Below are 23,734 nucleotides of genomic sequence, written 5' to 3'. Positions count from 1 at the left end.
CATATGAGCCCCTTAGAGGAAAAGGAAATGGGCTGGTCTTATTGAAAACTTCCACTTCTCCTCAGAATTCCTCAGAAATTTCTGTGGCCCCTCTACACAAGATAGCTTTGCATCCAAGGGCTGCCGCAGATGGGCGGGGTATAAATAAGTTATGATTATCATCACAGTTGCTCAGGACAAGAACCCAAGCTACACAAGGAAGGTGGCTCCCATGCTTGATTTCTTCCTCCTTTAAGTCACAGCATTTTGGTTAATGGCAGAAAAGGCCCTAATCCAGCCTTAAAATAAACATTAAAAAAAAACCAAAAACAGATCAAGAGAACACTTGGGGTGATTTTTTTGCCTTGAAAACATTTATTTTACAACCTTGGTTTCTGATAATTTAGCAGTCTTTATTTTTTCAATTTTATGTTCCTATTCAGACATACAATACATAAATTACATGCTAAAACATAAAATAAATTCCTTCTGCTTGAACTGTAGGTATGTACAGGAGCTCAGTATTTGCGAGTGTTAACAATCCACAAAGTTCGGACAGCCACAGCTACTTACATACAATTTAAAGGATGACCCTTTAAGTAACATAACAAAATATATATATATATTTTCTATGTATATGTATATATATATAATTGCTTTTCAAATGCATTTATACTTTTTGATTGTTCTTTACAACTAACATTTTTCTTAATTTAAAAAAAAAAAATCTGGATTTCCCCTTTTCTCCAGCAAGTACAAGTGCAATATGAGATTCTTGATACATCTTCATCAGGTCACACAGACTTCAGGAGAGGCCACAACAAATCTTACTAAAAATCAACAGTCAAGTGAATGATGGAATCTACCAAACTTTGCTTTCTGAAGCCATGGTTCATTTCAATGGGGCTTGCAAACCTTCACTGAAAGGAACGGCATGAAAGGAGCAAAGGCTGACTGGGCCACAGTTCATCCTAACTTTTTTTACTCATATGCAAGAAGAGGCTGCCTTGAATTGAGCAATAGCTACACAAAACCAAAAACACATACCATGTTCCCCAATAAAGGAGAAGGGGCAGCAAGAGGAGGAGATGATGATACAAAAATTAATAGAACACCAGCAGTAGCTGAACGACGCAACACACGCACGCGCACACACACAGGACTAATGTGGAAAACGCAATTTCTACAGCTTTTGCAGCTTGGCAAATCTCCAGGTTCATTACATACACACACAGCCCACCCATCGACACACAACACACAGGCGTACCAAAAAGTAAAATAAGATCGCTGAGTCAAAACATTGAAACGGAAATAAGCTGCAGGTCTTGCGCTGTGCAATTAAACAATTTGGGTTGGTTTGCCTCCAGCAAAATACCAAAAATCAAATGTCAAGTGTTATTGTTGGCCTACAGATTAGAATCTAAGAATTAGGCAATGGGACTGCGGGGAGAGGTAAAGAAACAATGGAAAGACAGGAAGGGTCCCTGTCCTCTTCCTCCAACAGGGAAAAGGGGAGGCTGTCTCTGCCATGCCTAGTTTTGGGGTCTTTAGACCGGGGTCCAGCAAGGTTAACCTCGCCTGGGCTGGTTCACTCCCATGGAGATTGCTCTGGGAGCCAGATCGCATCTGCGCAGATTCGATTTCCAGCATTTGCATCTGCGCAGATGCAATTTCCGGCACCGCAGAAGCGAGTCCCCGCTCCGCCAGTTTAGCGCAGCACGCAGGGACTCGCCAAGCGGGTGGCTCAGTTCAGGGGTGGTTCGTGGGCCATTTAAACATCTCCGCAGGCCGCTTGTGGCCCATGGGCTGCAGGTTGCCAACCCTTGCTTTAGACAATCCCATCGACTCATCTCCTTAACAGTCAAAGCTGAATTACCAACAGAAAAGAACCATAGCAATGCAAGCACTCATCCTACGATTTTCCATGCTATGCCCCACTTTGTTAAATACGCTGCCTCTAGAAACAGCTCAGAGCCATGCCCTGCAACTATTTCAGAAGCCCCCTTTCCCCCACTTCAACCTCTGACAACCATCCCAGAAAGAACTCTTTGCCTCTCAGGATATTGCTGCCTTCTCTTTGAATCAAGCCGACATGTTCAGGGGTTTTTTTTTTTTAAGGACATGCATTTGCTGTCCATTCTTGATGTGCTTGTTTGCAGGAGTCCCAATTGCTGCAGGAGGCTCCTAGAATCAGGGCACAGTTCCCACCTCCACCTGTAACGTAGGTAAAAACTGTTGCAAGGGTTGCTGATCGAACAGCAGACCCCCCAGCAACACCACCACATCACTGAGAACATAATGTGAAGCTCTGCCATTGAATAAGCTTGGGCGGGGTTCTCTCATGATAGGTTATGGATGTTATGGAGCATCACATTTTATTGACTACTGTGAGGGCTAAAATAAAAGGGGGGGTGGAGAGAAGCAATGTTTGGAAATTACTAAGCTGAAAGAAAAAGCTCTTGGTAATATCAGAAATGGCAGAAATCTACCCACAAGTGCTACAAGGATGTTTACGTAAGTGTTTTATATATACATGTATATACAGATAAAAACAACAGATTCATACATACACAGCCTGTGAAATTTATTTAGCATTCGTAGGTAGAATGCCCCTTGGCTCTCCAAACAAAGGATGACTGCATTGCTCATTGCACCAAATGACTATTTTTTAAAAAAAATATTATCACTTCAACAGCAGCTGCTGCAGAGGGGATTTGGAGCTCATCTGGAATGTAGAATAAATTAAGACCAGTTTCCCAAGCGACAGTTTTCCTGAACACATCAGGACTTGGCACTTCGGTGTCTGAAAACGTAACATCTGGTTCTTAGTAGCTCTGAGAGCAGTGTGCCTTTTCCACAGCAGTTATATCTAATCAGTGCATCCATGATACATTTTCAGACACAGGAAAGTCTCCCAGGGTCACTCCGGTGTTGGGAAAGGGATGAAGAATCAGCGCTCAAAGCAAGTTTCCGGGGGCAAGCCTGTGGCTTGGCACGATTTAGTAAGAAGCTTGGAAGTCCAACCAGCAAACTACCAACCTTCCTCAGGTCGCATTAGCCCCAAATTGCATCTCCCAGGTAATCAAAACGGCAGCCCGCAAAGCTCTCCATACCACGAGAAGCTGTACAGATCCTCCCTGACTCTGCACAAGTGGTCTGATGATTGGGCAATAATGAGCAGGTTAACGACAGGAGTTCCTAACACAGCCAGCTCCCTGAATGTGATCTGAGAGCAAAACGGGCAGGTTCATGAAGATGCTTGGGAAAGCTAGCATCACTTAAAGTAAAAATGAAAACACTAATTTAATTGGCTGGCAACACATTTAAGCATAGAAAAACAGTGCAAAAGTTCCATATGCATTGGCAGTGAACGTTCTTCATGTAAGCCAGTGCCAATGGACTTTTAAAAAGTTCATTGCCCATTTTTCATCTCTCGCTTCATTCTCACTAGCGTGTTGATTTTAGTGAAGGGGAGAGAAATGCTCTGCGACTCATATATTCAAGTCCCTGGGAGCTGAATTGAGCCAAAGAGCCAGAGCTAGGATGTGGTTTGGCCACCATGCAAAGCGAAGCAGATACTTCTGGGCTTGTGACGGCTTGGTGCATTATATATGCCTATCACAAAGCCACGTGGAACTCACTTTAATTGGCCGTATCCACTGGTTTTGACACAGTTAAATAGGACTGAAGGACAACCTTCTGCAAGTCTTCTAACAACATAATATGGGTTTGAAAAAATGAGAAAGGTGAGCCATGGCAGTCTAAAGGAAAACTGCTGTAAGGGGATGAGGTAGTGGACTTGATAAATAAGACTGAAGACAGATGGATGTGGGTTTTCTTCCAGAAATTTTAAAGGTAGCTTGAAAAAAGGCTCACACTCAGAATCACGTATGCTCACCCCCACTCTCACCTTCTATTAAATGACTTTGGTATGGTCTCAAAAACCCTTAAGTCCTGTTTGTCCAGAGGCAGCAACAAGATGACTTACAGCAAGTACACAAACGCAATCGAAAGTGAAACTCCTCTCAAATCATTTTCAGCTTTGTTTGCCTCCAGTTGAAGATAGAGCTATTAGAAATTAGAATTAGAAACTTTCCTTTATATCAAACAGCAAGCAGACTTTGAAAGAGCCACCATTGCTCCCTGTGTCCAGCAGCACAAGATTAGGAGCAGAGAGCAGAGACTGTGTTTAAGACTATGTGAAGCACCTTCATCCTGGCATTTTAGCTTAGCAATTAATGGATATTTAGAACAAGCTTCAGTGGGATGCAAATCTAAAGGACACAATGGTGTGAGAAAACACAGAAATTACTACAGCTTTACCCCCAAATCACTACTGGAATGATTATGAAACCATTGCCCAACAGCAAAATGATTAATACATTGATCTACTTTAAGTGAACACAAATAGCGATACAGTACTCTGAACTCCAAGATTGAGAAGGAGAAGGGAGGGGGGAAAGTGCCTTGAAACTCTATTGAAACAATTAACTATGCTAGAGATTGAAGCAGCTTGTTTCCAGTGGCAGCAAACTGTTTAGGGGTTATTACATGTTTGTAAAATCCAGCCTGACACCGGATCATGGCCCAAGTTCTTCACTAGATGTTTTGCTCTGGAGCGCCAATGTTGTTAGGTCATGAAATCAGTCCAAGATGGTCAATTTTAGTTATGTTAAAATCAAGACTGAAGCCGGGCAGCAGGAGCACAGCTGAGATCATACTTTACTTTTAGGCAAAGATCTCTGTCACCTTTTATAAATTCTCCATATTAGACCCTCCATGTAATCCTCAACAAGATGGATGAGGCTTTCAAGTCTAGATATGTAAATCTGTGTGTGTGTGTCCCCTAACCCCTGGGTGTGGGACGTTGAATAAAACCCAGTGACAGGCATTAGGAATGCATGATAAGCCTGTTTTCGCCTAGAGAAAGATACAAGTCTGAAATATATTAACTTTGAATCATGCAGGTGGATTCAAGGAATATTAAAGTACTGAGCTGTCCAGGGTATTTAGCCGAAAACTAAGGGTGCAATATCAAAACGAGTGTTAACAATGTGTTAGCTTACCCAAATGTTAAGAACTGCCCTTCTGCCTAGCCTAAGTAAAGTGAACATGCCATATTGGGCACCTTTGGAGAAGACTGGAGAGGGCAGGAGAAGAAAGAAAAGAGCTGGCTTGGCTTTCAAAAGACAGTTTTGGTCCATATGGTTAAGAAGCTTTCAAAGATCTTTCCTTTAGTACAGATTTCAGGTCAGGTGTAGGGAAGATGAAGTTCCGCAAAGAAAGCAAACCCTGTTTGTGGGGAAGCAGAACGCATGTAGAACAAAGTCAGGCCTCATCCCACAGAATCTGCATTACGAGACTGTGGGATGCTGAGGAGGTGGTGGCAGAGCCCGACTGCACTATTTCAGACTGCAGACAAGGCAAGACATTTCTACAATGCTCTCCAACAAACTTGTGCAACAGGCAAAGGGCTCAATCAGACTCACTTTTCCTTATGTGTTAATTTTTCTATTTGCATTGACTTTGCTTTTCTCCACACGCCCTGGGGAATATTCATGTTGGCATCTCCCACTTGCAGTCTGAAATGGTACCACCTCAGAATGGTGCGTGAGAAGAGACAGCCACAGTTAATTCCAAAAAGGAGGAGGAGTGACAAAATGGGGGGGGGGCAGAGAAAAAGGGAACAGAACAGACTGATCTGAGCTCTGAAACTCAAAAGCAGCAGCAGCCCTGAAGTTCAGTGGCCCTGGGTGATGCATTTTTAAGTGGATTGAACATTTTCTAAAATGAGAGTGTACAAACAATAGCAGAAAATTAGAGAATATAAGTTGCTGAGATACCTAAGGAAGCCTCATGATGCCCCCACATCCACACACACACACACACACAATTTCCATTCATAATTTTTTTTTTCCACCGCAGAGAGGGAAACCGTTCCAGAATATCCATCACAAAGTTATCAATGAAGGGATGTAAGGGAAACCCCAAACAAAATAAACATTATCTTTAAAAAGAACACGTGCAAATCATTACATACAAGGAAACAGATGTGATTAGTTATTTGACAACCATTCAGCAATACTAATTAATCAACCCCGCAGTGCTCCAATTTTGTAAAGCTCTGCACACTGGTTAGAGCAGATCAGACTTATTGATCCCATTTTAGCAAGGTAGAACAGAGGCAATCAAATTTGTGCTAGGAAGCCACATGGCTGTAGCTACAGATAGAAGACTTTGTGTCTCAGCTCCAAAACGCTGTGTTTTGTCTGCTGAGCCAGTCAGCATAGATCTGTTTCCTACATCACATAGCAGCAAACTGAAGCTTGCCACCCAGTTAATACTCAAAAGGGAGCCACAGCCAATCTCAGTCCCCTGATAAGTATGCCTGTACCTGCAGCATTTATCCTAAAAATGTTTTTTTAAGTACTCTTAGATGCATACCTAGAATGCATGTGTAAAGTGGCCTTAGTTTTCTTTTTTAAGAGGTGCTTGTAAAAATGTAAAAAGCAATGCATATTCAAACAACAGAAATCTAAACTTTACTCGACTATTTATTTGCTTAGACTTCATTCAAACGCAACAGTGAGAGCATACATAAGTTTCTGTTTTCCATGTTCATGCACAAGTAAAAAAAAATGGCAGTAACTGATCATAAATAGTGCAGGGGAATGATTAAATTCAAACAAAACTAGTGTGCACTTTAATTTGAGATAATTCAAGTAACGTCTGGTTTTATAACAAAACCAACATTTTGGCCCTCTCCTATACAAGAACATCTTAACTATAAAGCCACTGACACTCAGAAGATGAAACAGATGTGCAGGGAACATTTTTTTCCCTTTAAAAAAAAAATCCCTTCCGTGCAACATCAGCCATTTTCAAGGTTAGCTCTTGAGACAGGGGTCTTAGGAGCAAAGGGGCAGTTGGGATATACTGGAAATCTTAGTTGCTATCAAGTGGATGATCAACAGCCGCCTTCAAGTGATGTTTGTAGCTCAACTGTATGGAAGTGTGGTGGCTTTGTGGCCAATTTAAATTCTCTTTGAAAAATGCTCATTGTTTTTTTGGCTGGTATCGCTGCTTAAAATGCAGAATGTATCCATCACACTCGTTGTGATAACTCCTCAATACATTACAACACAAAGACATTTATAACATAAAACTCCACACATGCTAATTTTTTTTCTTTTTAAAAAAAGGAAACGAAATAAGACCAAAAGCTAAACTGCTTTAAATACTGCATGCTACAGTATCATCCATGTATCATCAAGATACGACACTGAAGGTGACAAAAGGCGAAGGGATTACAAAATATTCTCAGCAGGTTGGAGGCTGCCCTCTAACTGTGGCAGGACGTCTCCCTTCCCCGTACTCTATTATCTAATGTCCATGATTCTAGTGCTGGATTGGCCATATTATTTATTCTTATCCATTCTAGTTAACAGTGCTTCCTTAACTTAGTTAAATCCATCAGTATGGTAGCTGGGGTGGGAGTCCGCTGTGAGCTGGGTCGTCTCTGAGACTGGCTGTATCACAATAGGTGTATCTGAGGTGTCTGAAAATCAAAAGGAAATTGTGGTTAGAGAGCTCGCTCCTAAAATTGCTGAAAGGAAGTGACACAATGAAGACCTGGCTTGTCAAAAGCAATTTGCCAGCCCTAAGTGCTTCTAGGCAACCAGCTAAAGGTAATGGCAAAGGGACCCCTGACCATTAGGTCCAGTCGGGACCGACTCGGGGGTTACACGCTCATCTCGCTCTATAGGCCAAGGGAGCCGGCGTTTGTCCACAGACAGCTTCCAGGTCATGTGGCCAGCATGACTAAGCCGCTTCTGGCGAACCAGAGCAGCGCACGGAAACGCCGTTCACCTTCCCGCCAGAGTGGTACCTATTGCACTTTGACGTGCTTTCAAACTGCTAGGTTGGCAGGAGCAGGGACCGAGCAAGGGGAGCTCACCCTGTCGCGGGGATTCGAACCGCCGACCTTCTGATCGGCAAGTCCTAGGCTCTGTGGTTTAACCCACAGCGCCACCCGCGTCCCTAGGCAACCAGGTAAGGGCATCTAAAAAAAAATTCCTTCATTGCAGCTACAAATGACCAGCGTAGGATTGTGGGGGAAACAGGGAAGTTTGCAAGGCCAACTTAAGATTTCTGTGCAGCCGTTAATTTTAAAAAATGTTCCTCCTTCTTAGGATGCTGGTTTGCTTCATTATTTTTCCATCAGTTTCAGTTAAACAGACAGAAGGGTTGTATTTAATTAATTATTTCAACACCATATTCTTAGTTAATGGTGTCCATACAGTGAGCAATATGCAAGGTAGGGGAAATTCCTCCATAAATTGCTAACCGTGTCAACAAATGTTATCTTCGCCTTTCTCTTAAGGCTACACCAAATAGCTTCAAAAGAAGCATACCCACTGGGTGCATTTATACCATCGTTCCATGAATGGGACTGCAAAGATGAAGGGCAGCACTCTCCAGCTTCTGCCATCAAGCCAGGAGTCAAGAGCCACTGGACGTTTGCACTCTCTGCCTCCTATGGCAAGGAGACCCACCAGCCTGGCCAAACCCATGGATCAGAGAAGGAAAAGCTTGCAAGAAGCTTGGCTTTCCCTCTCCCTGCCAGAAAGAACCCCCGGGTGCAATTGCCACAAGCCCTGGAACTGCGGAAGTGAGAAGCAGCACACTCTGGCCCCCAACCACAGGACAGGGGACAAAGGGGGTGCCCGCCTGTGTGTGTGTGTTTGCAATTCATGTACAGGTATTATGAGGTGGCTCAAGGGCCATTCCACTGAAAGGCAAGTTATAAAATCTTCTAAATGATATGATCAACGAATTTGCTCACCTCTTCACCATCTTGTACATGAGCAAACCTTGGTTTCATTCAGGGAGATATTTAGGAATCTCCATGAAGCCAGGTCTTCAGAAAAAAACACACATTTGCAGCACAGATATGGTTTTTATGCACCTCCTGATAAGCTTCAGTTTAAACTACACGAAGCTTCTTCTCCTCCTCCTCTTCCTCTCTCTACTCAGCCCTGTGATTTTGAGACATTCCATGTGTGGCTGACCTGGAGAGCAGAAGACTTACCCCTCTCATCTGACTGTAGCTGTGCCTCCAAGTCTTCGGGGGAGACATAGTATTCCTGCTCTTCACCTTCAGGGGGTTTCGGTTTACACTTTCCACAGCAACAGTTACAGCAACAGCAGAGACAGCAACAGCAGTAGCAGCCCGTGATGAGTCCACAGAACACAAACAGCGCCTGCACAGAGGAAAAAGGAAAGTGTCTCCAACCGGCGCCTCTGCAACAAATGCCAACTTAACTTAGATCTCATGCTTGGGATATCTGCAGTAGAAAAACAGCCTCTTGAACTTAAAAAGCTCGCACCCTCCTGACTCGTAGCAGAAAAGCTAAAATGGGAAGGGAACCTCTCAGGCAAAGGTTTGCCTCTTCACAATCGCATATGATGGTCTCATGAAAAACTGCCCATGTGTCGTACAATTGCAAGTTACTATGTCTTGAGGTGAAGCAAAGGCCAACCCCTCTGCTCTAGCACTCCCCAATCACTCCCCAATCATTGCAGTTGATGGACTGTCCCAGCCTATGGCTTCTCATCAATTACTGTGGGTGGAATTCAACCATGTGCTCTTCCAATCATTCTGTCTGCACAAGTACTGCCAGGTGGAATGACCTCATGTTGTGTTCTGGAGCTTCTCCCAGCTCCCCAGAGCCAACTCTGGGGGCGCAGGGCATGCAGAGGGAAGAGAGGGAAGGGAGCCCATTGCAGAAGTCCTTCCACAGACCTTTGGCTGTCGGGGCTGATTAGTTGAATCCCACCCTATATTCCCCCAAAATGCAAGCCAATACATCCAAGATATGCCCCAACAAGCACTAAGATGTCCAGCTACTGCATAAAATAAAATAAATAAAATATGCCTGATTGGTACAAAATTACAAGAAAGCTAATCATTTCAAAACTCCTAGATTAGGGAGCTGTTTCAGTTTGCCACTCAGTTATCTCCTCCATGACGCACAAAAGCTTCTCTCTCACAACAAAGTAGTCAGGAGAAAGCAGGAAAAGAAAGTATCCCAATGGGTGATTCATCAAAACAGGAAACCAACACATTCAGAAAGCAAGTTAAGTGACTTCAACAACTGACACCACATGACACACTGAGCTTTTGATAAAAGACCACACAACCCTTTTTGTACTGTAAACTTGAGTCAAAACTATCTTCTTTCAAACCACAAGGAACCTACAAAAGCATTCCAGGAATTTCAAGAGATAATGCTTTGGAGACTGCTGCTTGTGGAATATTTCTAAATCAGTTGCCATTTTAAGCCAGAATCCATATTTTTTAATGGCTGCACTTAAAACTTTTAACCATGACTGGACACTACAGGCCAAAATTTATGATAGTGCTATCATTAAAAGGAGCATTCTGGTTTTTTTCTCATACAGGAGGCAATGTCTCCTCCATACAGAATCATAGAATTTTAAACTAATTGTAAGCTAAACAGAAATATGTCTGCTACGACAGCACATGCACATCATCTAAAAACAAGAGCAGCAACATCTCTTGCTTCTGAAACGTTTTTACCCATACACAAATCTGAACAATAGATTATATGAGTTTCGTTCAATTAATTAATGGAGTTCTATAATAGGTTGCAACCCTAGGGCATCAGAAAGAACCTTCTGACAGTAAGAGCTGTTTGACAGTGGAACGAATTCCCTGGGAAACTGGTACTGTATAGACTCTCCTTCACTGGATGTTTTTGAGCAGAGGTTGGATGGTCAACTGTCAAGGTTTCTTTGGTTGTGATACCTACACTGCAGGGGGGTTGGGCAAGATGACCCTCAAGGTCCCCTCCACCTCCACAATTCGGTGGTTCAATGGTTCTCTTGAAAAACTAACATACCTACTGGGGAGGCAGCAGAATTGCTCAAGGCTCCTAGAAAATGTTGAAAATTCATCCTGTATGGGATTATTATCGTGCTACACAAAGAACATGTTCAGAGGAGAATCTCTCTGTTGCTTACCTTTGCCCACCAGCTGGATAGCACAAAGTACGTGTTCACATTCTCCTCTCCAAACTGCTCTGCTACATACAGACCCAAGGAGCCATACTTATCATAAATATTTCGTTTTGTAGCATCAGTTAATATCGCGTGTGCATTGTTGATTTCTTTAAATTTCTCTGCAGCTTCCGGATTATCTGGGTTCTTATCGGGGTGATATTTTAATGCAAGTTTCCTGTGGAAAGAAGAAACCACAGAAGAACATGACAAGCCTTCTGGATCAGGGCAAAGGTCCGTCTAGTCTAGCATCCTGTTCTCACAGTGGTTAACCAAATGCCTATAGGAAACACACAAGCAGCCTCTGGGTACAGCAGAACTCTAACCCTCCTCTGGTTTCCAGCAACTGGCATTCAGAAACATACTGCTTCAGATAGTGGAGGCAGAGCACAGACATCCTGGTTAGCAGCTATTAATAGCCTGATTAATAGCCTCCTTGAATTTGTCTAATCCTCTTTTAAAGCCATCCAAGTTGGTGGCCATCGCTGTCCCTTGTGGGAGCAAGTTCCATAGTTTAACTATGTGCTGTGTGAAGAAGTACTTTGTTTTGTATGTCCTGAATCTTCCAAAATCCCGTTTCACTGGGTATCAATAAATTCTAGTGTTATGAGGCAGGAAGTGGGGGGGAAACCTCTATCCACTTTCTCCATGCTGTAATTTTATAAACTTCTAACATGTTGCCCCTTACTCACTGTTTCTCTAAACTGAAAAGGAGGAGGACTCAAACAAGTTGCATGCTCTGCGTCCATCAAGGCATCTCAGAGTTGGGATACTGAGGTTCAGCAAACCTTCACTTGTCATGGTATACAGATAGTTGACCTGGAAGCCCGATTTGTAAGAGAAGTGGGAGAAGACAGTGCTGTCGGCTCCTTGCCTTTATTCCACAAGGTGCCTTGAAGCCCCACCTCCTTTGGGGGCCTCTTCATGCTTCTGGGTGCACCTTGTTTTCCTTTTTAAAAAAAGTAAGGTATGAACGTGTCTGATGCAAGTCTCATATGGGTGCTCTTGCTGGGGCCAGAATCTGAGAACTGAGTGCAGCAACTCCCAGGCTGCACTTGGTGGCAGACCTGGGTCTACTTTGTGCCACTTGCAAAGCCTGGCTCTGGGTTCGGGAGGGAACTTATGGTGTTTTTACCAGGTATCCCACAGCCATGAACTCAAAAAGGTTGAAAACCTCTGCCCTTGGCCATTTTTGTTGCCTTTCTCTGAACCTTTTCCAATGCTACAAAACTCTTTTTGAGGTGAGGCAACCAGAACTATACACAGTATCCCAAGTGTGGCCGTACCATAGATTTGTGTGATGGCATCAGTTTTATTTTCAATTCCTTTCCTAATGTTCCCTAGAATGGAATTCACCTTTTTCTTAGCTGCCGAACAATATGAAATGCAGGCTTGTTTCTGTTTGGGAAAGCTGTGATATGCAAGGTAAAGTGTGTGTGCGCGCACACACACGTACAATTCTATACATGTTTACCCAAGTCCTACTGAATTCAATGGGACTTAGTCCCAAACATGTATAGGTCTACAACCCAAATCTACCCTGCCCCTCCTAATATTTTCTGCAGCAGTTTCTGACACTGCCAAATTTTTACAGCATACAGCTGCTCGAGTCAAAAAGAGTAAAATTGTTTGTGCCCAGATTTAGTCCGTAATGGCAGAAAGCATCCAACATAGGCAATGTAGGGCTGGTTTATATGAAGAGCAAAAGCCCATTAGAAAATGACAAGTAGCTGCTACTCTGTAGAGACTGTCAATTTCTGCACATAAATATCCTGCAAAGAGCACCTTGTCTCAAAAGTCACATGAGAGAGATACAACTTCAAGCAGATGTTTGCCCAAAGCAGAGAACTGCAGTTGCCGGTTGACTCTTCCACATCAAGAGGAACAAAAGACTAATATTTCTAGACAGATGCACAGCTACCCATTTACAGTGAGGAATAATATAATTTTTTTCAAAAAAAGGGGAAGATTCACTGTGATACAGAACATAGGAAGCTGCATTATACTGATGGTACAACAAAAGCTAACATACATTTCCACCAATTTCTGTTCACAAAAGAATACCTGCAGCCAGAATCTCCACAAATCTCCTATTGTTTGCTTCTGTTCTGAGAAATAGTGGGAATACAATTAAAGTTTATTATTTGGAACCCAGCGTTTCCACCCTGAGTTAGTGCAAACTCAGGAAAAGTACCTTGCTCACTAAATCACTTACCATTGTGAAAAGGTTTACTGCTGACCCCTAGTGTAAAATTTAGTTCATTGCAGTTTATCACTAATATGCCCCCTGAACTCACCTCTGGGCTCATCCTCGCTTCCCTTTCTTTGTCCTGAGATTTCTTGTTCTTCTCGTGATTTCTAGACACGGGTCCGAGAGATTTTCCTTTTGGCCTGCTGTTTTCCCCAGGAAAAAGCCACTGTTTACTGCTGAATTGAAACATATGTCAATCTGCAGAAAACTCAATTGACGTTTGTTCCAATTCAGCAGTAAACTGTGGCTTTCCCTGGGAAAAGCGGAGTAAAGAAGAAAAAAACCTCTCAGACTCATGCCTAGAAGACTACTGCTGGTTCACCAGCACATCTATTTAGCCTATGGACTTTTATCTTCCACTGTTCCCAAAAAATTTAAAGCAAAAGCATGAAAAGTTTTGGTTGTTTTTTTTTTAAATGTGATTTAAAATTTGGTGCAAAAAGCAGACTGATCTCTACAGCTAAGATTTATTCCCAAGACAAGACTCATCACTGAGTCACTGGACCTTCTTTTTCCATTGCTGCCCTGTAAAATAGCTGTGATGAAGACACAACTTTATAAAAGTCCACTTATGTGGACTGACAAGAAAACTATAGATCATGATTCAAGCCCTATTATGTTCCAAACTTTAGGAGAGATTTTATTACTCAGTGGTATGACCTATGATTGAAAGAGCTGACGTTCTGAAAATATAACTGAACCAATCTCTGGTTCTACTTATCTCAAAATCATCACAAGATACAGCTAGAGCAAATAGTGTACTGTGTAAAAGGAGTATATAAATTTGTCTGCTTTCTTCTACTCAACTACTTTAAACAAGGAAGCTAAGTTAGATTCCTATTATCTTGTTTTGTGGGGTTTTTCCAGATAGAAACCATAGTTATCTATGTTTCAGATAACCCAAATGGAGTACGAGTAATCACCTCACTTGCAGTGTTTAGCATCTCAGAGATAGCAGAAACTTATGGAACGATAATCATGAAGCAAGCTGGCTGTATTAGAATGTATGCTATGTTCAGAGCGAGTTCTTGGCCTCCTTACCTGTATGACTTTTTAATATCATCTGAGGTGGCGTTCTTGTCCAGTCCTAGAACATGGTACAATGATTCCCCAGACGTAGACAATGAGCGTTGCCTCTGGTCTCCCATCTTGAGCTAACCTGGAGAGAAAAGAGTATAGGACAAAAATTATAATTGGGCCGAGTGCTGGATTTCACACTAGATGGTGTACCAGGGTTCATAGCCCTGCTCAGCCATGAAACATACTTGGTGCCCTTGGGAAAATCACCATCTCCCAGCTTGACCAAACTTACTAGTGTTGAGGAGTAAAAGTCAGGAAAACCCATATATGCCACTCCAAGCTTCCAGAAGGAAGGGTGTGATACGAAGAGGATAACATTGGTTTATAATCTCAAGCTTCTTCCAACCCCCTTCTGTAGAGGGTAACTTTAGAAAAACATCTAACATCTCTGAAAATATGACTATGCCCAGTTCGCACGTAACACTACGCCAAACTGTGGCTAAGCATTGACAAGAAAACACATTGGAACTTGAGAACAAAAATCACTACCCAGTCGCTGCTGTTGCTCTACACAGAGCTAAGTGATGGTTTGGTTAAGCATTTTGTCGGAACCTGACTTGTGGTTTTTCTCCCCCAAACAAACCATGAGTGGCAAGCCAAGAGCCAACTTTACTTTCACCTCGTGGCTTGTCTGAAGTGAGGCAACCCACGAAACCAGGTTAGGATGCAGCACTAAGCCAAACCATGACTTAATTCCTAGTTGCACAGCAGCAGCAGAAATGGGGGAACAGCAAAGTTGCACCAATTTTTACTCCGAGTACTGAACAGGCTTGCTTTTTCACGCTTAGCCACAGTGTGTGAACCAGTCTACTATTTCTTTGATCCCTGTACTACTTGAGGAGCAAAAAATCCCATATCACAGTTCGTAATTGCTGTTTATGTATAGCTATTAACCTCCCATCAAAACTGTACACAACAAAGGGGTCAGAAAACTCTCGCAGAACGAACTTCCGGGTTGGCGCCCCCGGCAATGGCGGAGCTCCTCCGATCGGGAGGAACTTGCTCCGTGGAAAGTTGGGTCTGAACCACAGGCTTGTGAACCTGGGATTCGGCTGGCACCTTTTGCGCCTCCCCTACTCGTGGGAAAACCCTGTTTTGGGGATCCGGAGCGATATAGGGTGAGCGGCGCGGTGCTTTGAATCGACCGCTTCTTTCATGGAGTGAAGCCGCATTGCTGTTGCCGGAGAGTGCTGACTTTTTCTTGTGGACAATTGGATTTTAAACAACAACCCGTGAGTAAAACGGAAAATTGGACCTTTAAATATCTTAATTTGGCATCGAATGGGGAAGGTTCAAAACAGGAAGTCCGCCTTCCCCTTTTGTAAATAGACTGAAGCAAAGAGCTTACAAGTTAAGGTCTCGGAAAGCCTTATGTAAAGGATTAAACTTCCATCGATTGAAATTATTAGACCCCCCTTGGAAGCAGGAGAAGAGGGGGGAAATTTTGGACTTTCTCCTGCAGGAGAAAGTGATTAAAATTAAATTACCACTGCTCTGAACCTGGGAACGGGCTCCCAGTGATTGACGTTTCGGGAGAGTTCATTGACAGCGAAGAGAACGGATGTTGACAGTCAGTTAAATAAGAGAAATATATTGTTTCCATTGTCCGCTTCTGCGTTTAAAAGGGAGGGAAAGTATCTGAAAATTGAAACTATCTTTACTTTTTGATCTGTGTTGGTAAAGATTGATACAAGTGGAGACTGTTTCCCTCTAGAGGGAGCTTTTGAAACTGTTACAAGAGTGGAGCTGGGAAATCTCCAGCTGCTTGATAAGAACTGTGAGAACTAGAGATTGACCTTGGATATTTAAGAATGTCAACAGGAGAAGCCTTATGGACTGCATAAGATAAGCCACTTGTTGGAACAGCTTCATAAAAAGATGGATGCTATGACTACTAAAATTGACATTTTGGAACCAAATGTGAGCACCAATACAGGAATTATTCAGGATTTGGCACAGGAATCTATTTCAACAGGACAAATTGCTGAAAAGGAGAAGGAGAAAGTTGCTGTTGTCGAACCTAAAGTAATACAAGGGGGAGCCTTAGCCTTACAGAGGCAAATTGAGGACTACAAGTTGGGGCCCTTTATGATTGAGACTAGAAAAAGTCAGATTTTGAAGATCGGAGCCTGGCCTGGACTAGAAAAGGAAAGTTGGAAAGATCCCTCTATGCAGGGATTAACTGACTTTTGGAATATGGACTTGGGTCAGGAGGAGACTGGAGTTCTGGGGGCCTTTGGATTTGGAGGAATTTTGAAACATGCCCGGAAATACTTTATGGATCCTAGTTTTAATTATGGAAATCTGGCTGACCTGTCGAGAAGGAATAAAAGTATCGTTGGATTAGAGTTTCCCCGAGATCTGCTCTCCAGCATCAAAGAATATGAAGAAGACTGGCAGAAGGGGCGTGGAAAAGAGTTAAGAGCCTCGGACATAAGATCTCCAGGTTGATGGACTGTATGGAGTTGACGGAAGTGGCTGGTAGAGTCCGAGACTGGGGAGAGGAGATGGTGGAAGAAGATTGGAAATTTAAAGTCTATATATAGAAATATTGTAAAATTAATGAGTGATAGAAAAATGTTGGAAGGAAATTTTATGGCTTTAGCTGAAATGCTATAAGGAGTTAAGCTTAAATAAGTATACTAATTTTAATGGAAATAAGATTAAAAATATGTTAAGACATTTATATGATAGAAAATAGAGAAAGATGGAAAGGAATTGCTGAAACAATTAATGGAAGTGGAATACAAAGAGGGAGGTGAGAGGAGGTCAATGATACAAGGGAATGAAAGAATATGGAAAAGGTATGATGTATGTTTTTTTAATTGTTTTTGTTTTATTTGGTTTAGTTTATTGTGTTAGTTTAATGTGTTACGGTTGTGTTTTGTATTGTTTATGTATTGTATTTTTTTTTCTCTTTTTTGTTCTTTTGTCTTCTTTCTTCCTTTTCTTTTTTGTAAGCTGTAAAAGTAATAAATATTATTTATTTATTTTTTTAAAAGAAAACTCTCGCAGAACATAAGCAGTATGTTTTTGGTAACCTTAAAAATGCCTGTTAGAATCCAAGCAACACTTCGTAGTCTAGCTTTAGATGCAAATCAATGCTAAATGGGGTCTGGGGAGCTAATAAGGACCCAGTTACCATAATGGGTCCATCTAGTACAGTATGCTGCCCAGAAAAGCTCACAAAAATCTTATGATGACTATATCTAACCATTACTGATATTTCCCTGTAAAGGGTAATCAAGAGATGTTATTCCTGAACATGGAGGGTATGACCATCATGCTTAATAATCAAAGCATGTTTTTTCCTCTCCTTTTTATGGTAATGATCACAATATCATCCTATGGTAGTGAATTCCTTTAGTTAAGTTACATGTTCCATGAAGTATTTGCTTCAATGTCTTAGACCTGCTGCTTCTCCATTCCAGTCGATGCACTCCAGGCATTTGCATTTTGAGAATCCATTTCTGTCCATACTTCTCATGGTCTCAAGCATTTCTCTTCTCTTGAAGGCGTAGAGCCATAGTGTCTCAACCAACCTATATTCATGGGACAAACCCGCCTCCCCCCCATCACTTAAATCGCTCCTTTCAGCACCTTCTTCCTCTCAGCCATGATCAGTGACAAAGAATGGGGTAAAAAATCAGTCCTTTATTTTCCCAGGGGAAACTTTCCATTTTGCAAGTTCATCAGTAACTATGGATGGCGTTGAACCACAAATAGATTATAGGCAAGCTTGGCAGTTTTACTAAAAACAAGTAAATAGGGCATCAGAAGTTGTTCCAATGCAAATTACACCTTGTTGTGCAGAGGAATATTTTCCAGAAAATCCATGTCACTGGCCATATAATAATGATTAATTATTTCAGTGTGGGATAGCCAGTATTATGTACAATGTTCTAAAGATGGACATAATTATACTCGTATATAATGGCAAAGAGCAATTAAGAAAAGGAAATGCTCAATGCATTTGGAAGGTACTTTTTCTTTCAAAACAGCACTGAGGGCCTGACTTAAGTTTGCCAGACTATAGCACCGGTCACCTGGCACCCAGATAAAGAATTCTAGTTCACAGAATATGTTGGAGCCAGATGGCAAATCAGAAACCAGATAGAAGCTGCTACATGGGCAATTACTTTAAAACCTAGAATAAAAATCTTTACTTTAGAGTGAGACAAGTAAGTCTCTGTTGAGACACAGTGAGAAACACGTGAAGCCTTGCTGCCATCTGGTAAGGCAATAATTAGAATATATTTTAAGCACCACTTTCAGAAGCCTGTATTATATGGCAGCCAAAAGAGATGTCAAAATTTTAAGCACGCAGGGTCCAAATGGTTAAGGGGCAACAAAACCCTCAAACATTGTTCATGTTGTCAGGTAAGAGCAGAAGCGTCAGACGGCTCAAGGCTCCAAAACTCACAGCAGACCAAGTCTGTCATGCATGTTCATAGAGTCTGAAAAGCAAACTCAAATTCTGCAGAACCCATCTGACATTTCGAGCTGTCCCATTTGGCTGGGACGCATTCCACGGGTTTAGAAGTGTAATACGGGATTGTCACCTGACTCTGCACAAAAGAGATAATTCTTCTTACAACCTCAAGGTAATAAATGACAATGTCCTCCTGGCATCCACAATGCAACACTCATAAGTTCTTACACCTTCCATGACAATAAACCTGAGGACAGAAGCCAGATATAACCATTTCTACAGATTCTATCGTAGACTCCTTTAGCACTTCACAGATAAATTAACCTCTTTCCTGACCTCTTTGCTATCCAGTTACAAAACTAACTGTTGATACTGAGCTGGATCTTCATGCTGCCGCGCCAGCTGCACTTAAACACAATGTTCGTCAAAGGTTGGCATTGTCTTTCTCAACCTGATGCTCTCCAGATATTTTAGACTACAACTCTCAAAAGGCCCCGCCAGCGTGACTGTGTGCTAGCTGTGCTTGATGATGATGATGATGATGATTTTATTTGTTACCCGCCCATCTCATTGGGTTGCCTTTGTCTGAGGTAAGTTCATTTTAATTTTGTCTGCCCTTTTGGTGTGAATTCTCTCTCCCCATCCCAAATTTAATTTAATTATATTACTGTTTCTGGTATTTTATTGTTGATCATGGGAGGGGGCTTTTTAGGGCCAAGAGGTGAAGCATAAACACACACACTTGCTCCCACGGGAGGCACCAACTTCCTGGAGGAGATGGCTATCAAAAGCTACTAGCATGTCCTTGGGGATCCTGCCCTCTTCCATTCTGCGGACATGACCAAGCGAGCGTAGACATCACTGAGACAGAATATGCTGGGAGAGCACATCTTTGTTTGAAACTCTGTCATGCCATGTGATGCCCCAAACCTCCCTGACGCAGTGCATGTGGAAGGCGTTGCTCCTGGCAGGTGCAAGCTGCCTACATCTCATTACCATAAAATAGCATGCTCAACATGCAAGCCTGGTAGACCTTCATCTTGGTATTGGTCATTAGCATCACATACTCCCATACCCTTCTGAAGGGGCGAGCCACTGCCATAGCTGACTTGCCAATACGCTTGCCTAGCTCAGCGTTGATGAGAGAGGTTGCTGGTTACGGTGGAGCCCAGGTGGAATAAATCGTTTACCGGCTCCCAGTGGAGTATGGAAGGCTGCAAAAGACCATGACCTGCATCTCAAACACTGGACAGCAGGGAGACCATCCACAAAGCATCACTTGAAAATGGAGCATCTGGACAGGTTCATATAAAAGGTGGCAGTCTTTAAGGTATCATGGACTCAGACTGCTTAGGGCCTTAAAGGTTAAAGTAAGAGCTTCAGAGTGAGCCCAGAAGTAAATTGGTAGCCAGCACAGCTGAAAGAGCACCAAAGTGATGTGATCACTATGAATGTTGTCCTCTTATGATTCCATGAACATTAATGCTTAAAACCAACCAAAGAATCCAGTTAATACCTTGATAACAAGTACAATATTATCAACATTCACTGGATGTAATTCAGCCTTTGGAGGCATTATAGTAAAAAGGCAAACTGATTTTACACAGGCACTTAAAAAAAATCCTATGCTTGGGTTCACATTTTCACATCCAAACCCCCTCAAAATCAAGCCCAAGTCCAATACAACAATGCTGCTAACAAAACGAAGAGCTGCCATTCTTCAGCAGCAGACACGTTGGGAAAAGACAGGCTGCCGGCTATTTTTGGATTAGGTCATTTCAGCTAGCCCACACTAGATTAAATAGGCCTTTGGAGGAGGTATTTTTAAAGCACGTGGCTCTCAGCCAGCTTAACTCTCTCTCTCTCTCTTTGGTGGCACGGGCCTATCTTTTCTCAACAAAAGATGCTTATAAAAACAAAGCAAAACTGAGCATTATTTGGTTCTCAAGTCTGGCTCTTCCAAAGAACTAGATGCATTGCATACCAGAGGCAAATCGTGCTCCCATCCTGGTGGTGGGTAAAGAAATTTAGTGGGGTGTGTGAGTGTGTAAAGGAAATAAGACTTGCAACAGCTAGAATAAAAAAGCAGGCATTTTACAAATCCTTCCCCTCCCCCAGCCATGTTAAGATGGGGGAAAGCTATGTGACTCAGTGGGCATAATGATCCCAGCTGTAAGGATGGTTTGCATATATGCCTGGAATCCACTTCTACACTTTCTACAGCAACACAACTGTTCAAATGCAGCAGACCCACTGAAACAGGGGCATCTGGGTTTAATTTATGAACATGACCATCTTAAGTTCATTGATTTCAAGTACTCTATGACTTTCTTAGATACAAACCAGAATATCCAATACATTCACATTTAATGCTAAATTTCATTTGCACTGCAACAACATTGTGCTCTGAGAGTTCTGACTGAGGTGCCTTATATTATTTAAATTAAGCAGTTATGCCTTGAGCTCCAAGGCCCAAATGCAGTGCAGGATGAAAACACAGAGCTGCATCAACATGAAATTCCCTGCATGTTCATCTGAGATTAACCGAAACTCAGAAACCAAATTCTTCCCCTCGCGGGATGGCTTTGACAGTCCTCTTTACACTTTTACACTTTCACTGTTGTGTAAGGTGGATGAAGTATTTTGCTGGGTGCTTGCAAAAACACAGTAGCTGGATAAGGATTTGCTGAATTAAGAAGTTGAACGGGAATACAAAAGGGGGAGATGAGAGGAGGTCTGGGAAATAAGTTAATGGAAATGAGTAATGGAAACTACATTTGTTTTAACTGTTCTTTTTTGTATTTTTGTGTTTTTATTATTTCTTTTTTGTGTATGTTTATTTTTTGTATTAATTGGAAACTTTAATAAATATCATTTAAACAAAAAACAAAAATACAGTAGCTGGAACTGAATTTGGCATCTTAAGGATATCAATATTAAGATTTTTAAAATGAAGTTTCTGGTTCTTATGCCAGTAAAGAGAACATGAGAATATGCGGGCAATACCTGAGAAAATTTTACTACTAAACAATTAATTAGCACTAAGAATTTCCTTTGTATTGAACAGAACATGGCACAATGGGTCAATACATCTGGCTGTTAACTAGAAGGTTGGTGGTCTGAACCCACCCCAGCGACTGCTGTGGACAAGATCCTGCATTCCAACTCTGCAATTCTATTATTCTAAGCACTGAGCACCCACAAGGATTTTTGAGAGTTATAGAAGAGTCCTGTCCCTTCCTTGTTTCTCAACTGGTAGACTTTGTTTCCATTAACAAACAGTCCTAGTTTCTGGATAAAATCTTTGCCCTTGCAGTTGTTTTCTATAGGACAGTGGTGGCCAAACTTGGCCCTCCAGCTGTTTTGGGATGACAATTCCCATCATCCCTGGCCAGTGGTCCTGTTAGCTAGGGATGATGGGAGTTGTAGTCCAAAAACAGCTGGAGGGCCAGGTTTGGCCACCACCGCTACAGGATATTAATATCAGCAGTCATACCGCAATATATTTTCAACTTGTCACAACATGATGCTAATCTGACAAAACCTAACTACCTACTTTAGTCAATCTGATAGAGATACTTTAGAATCTAGACTCCTTCAGTTTGGGACAGAGGTTAAATAGGAAGGTCCAACAACATGGGCTTACACCAGCATTGCTCAGAGGATTTCTCAATGCATGAAAGCTATCTTATCCCATTAGCAAATGTAACCTGGAGAAGCAACATGTATCTCAACACAGCAGCTCTCATGATTCTGCAGATAGTGGACAGATTGGCATATAACACCATGGCCTGTTTGATTATCTAAACACCAGTTTTCTTCTGCAAATCTCTGCCTTCCTACAAACAATAAACTTCCAGAACCCCAAATCTACAAACAAACATGTAGTTTTAGCCTCATTCTGCTTTGAACGTTCTTGCATTCAAAAAAAAAGTTAGGTGCAAGAATGGAAGCAAAGTAATTTAAATGTGAGGTGACAAAAGATTTTCCATATACAGTGGTACCTCTGGTTGCGAACGGGATCCGTTCCGGATCCCCGTTTGCAACATGAGCAGAATGCAACCCGCATCTGCGCGTGCTGCAATTTGCCATTTCTGCGCATGTGCGTGACATCATTTTGAGCGTCTGCGCATGCACAAGCGATGAAAACCGGAAGTGACCCTTTCCAGTACTTCTGGGTCGCCGCAGGACGCAACCTGAAAAGATTTAACCTGAAGCAAACGTAGCAAGAGATATGACTGTAATGGAAAACTTAGAAGTTTGCTTTTCACAGGTAATGGATTATCTAATGTGTATAGATTTTATATTCTGGAGAACAACCATGTCACTATCTTTTCCACAGATTCAGCTCTTTGGGGGAGCCCTATTTCATGGGTCCCACTTATGTTCTGTACCTTTAAAGAGCATGCCTTGCTACACACTCACCAGCCATCTGTTATGCATTCGAGGCAGGGAGGGTTCCCTTGAAGTAGTTTCTCTCCAAAGGCTATGAAGAAAGGTAATCTCCTGGATTAAAACAGCATCACTCTTAACCGTCTACATACCAAGCACTAAGGGTTTATAGTTAGTACTATTGCGGGGGGGGGGGGGGTGAGGGGAACAGACATGCACATATGCTAAACCCCATCATACTCCACATTTCTTCATTACTTTCATTGTTTTCATGTATCTTAACCAATGTTTAAGTGTATCATGTCAGACTTAATTTAGATTAACAAACGTCTCTGCTCATTGAGTCACTACAGTGACTCAGAGTCCCTCCTTTATCAGTGAACATCTGTGCCTTCATTTTAATACCCAGCCTCATGGTGGAATCACACTGCACAATGCTAGCTAATTTGGTCGCTGGGGGAGGAAAGAAAAAAAAGTACAAAGCTGTCAGTCTTGTTTTCATGCGGCTCCCTCAAGAA

General features: G+C 42.2%; 1 protein-coding gene across 5 annotated transcripts in view; it reads right to left on the bottom strand.

Moving 5' to 3' along the window:
* Positions 1–2,659: 2,659 nt before the first annotated feature.
* Positions 2,660–23,734, bottom strand: part of DNAJC5 (DnaJ heat shock protein family (Hsp40) member C5) — a 50,389-nt gene continuing 29,314 nt past the window's right edge. For 4 of the 5 annotated variants that reach the window (XM_083744773.1, XM_083744775.1, XM_083744777.1 and 1 more), the window contains 4 exons: positions 14,354–14,471; positions 11,026–11,239; positions 9,071–9,242; positions 2,660–7,537 (listed from right to left, as the gene is read on the bottom strand). In XM_083744773.1, coding sequence (XP_083600899.1) covers positions 7,440–7,537; positions 9,071–9,242; positions 11,026–11,239; positions 14,354–14,460 — 591 coding nt within the window. In that variant the 5' untranslated portion in view covers positions 14,461–14,471 and the 3' untranslated portion in view covers positions 2,660–7,439. Of the gene's footprint in view, positions 7,538–9,070; positions 9,243–11,025; positions 11,240–14,353; positions 14,472–23,249; positions 23,306–23,734 lie in introns of those variants that run through there. The other variant, XM_083744776.1, reaches the window with a different exon arrangement.

This window comes from Podarcis gaigeae, assembly GCF_964106915.1.
Source record: "Podarcis gaigeae genome assembly, chromosome: 6".
Lineage (NCBI taxonomy): Eukaryota > Metazoa > Chordata > Lepidosauria > Squamata > Lacertidae > Podarcis > Podarcis gaigeae.
The sequence above is the reverse complement of the archived record's forward strand: the minus strand, read 5'-3'. Positions and strand labels throughout refer to the sequence as shown.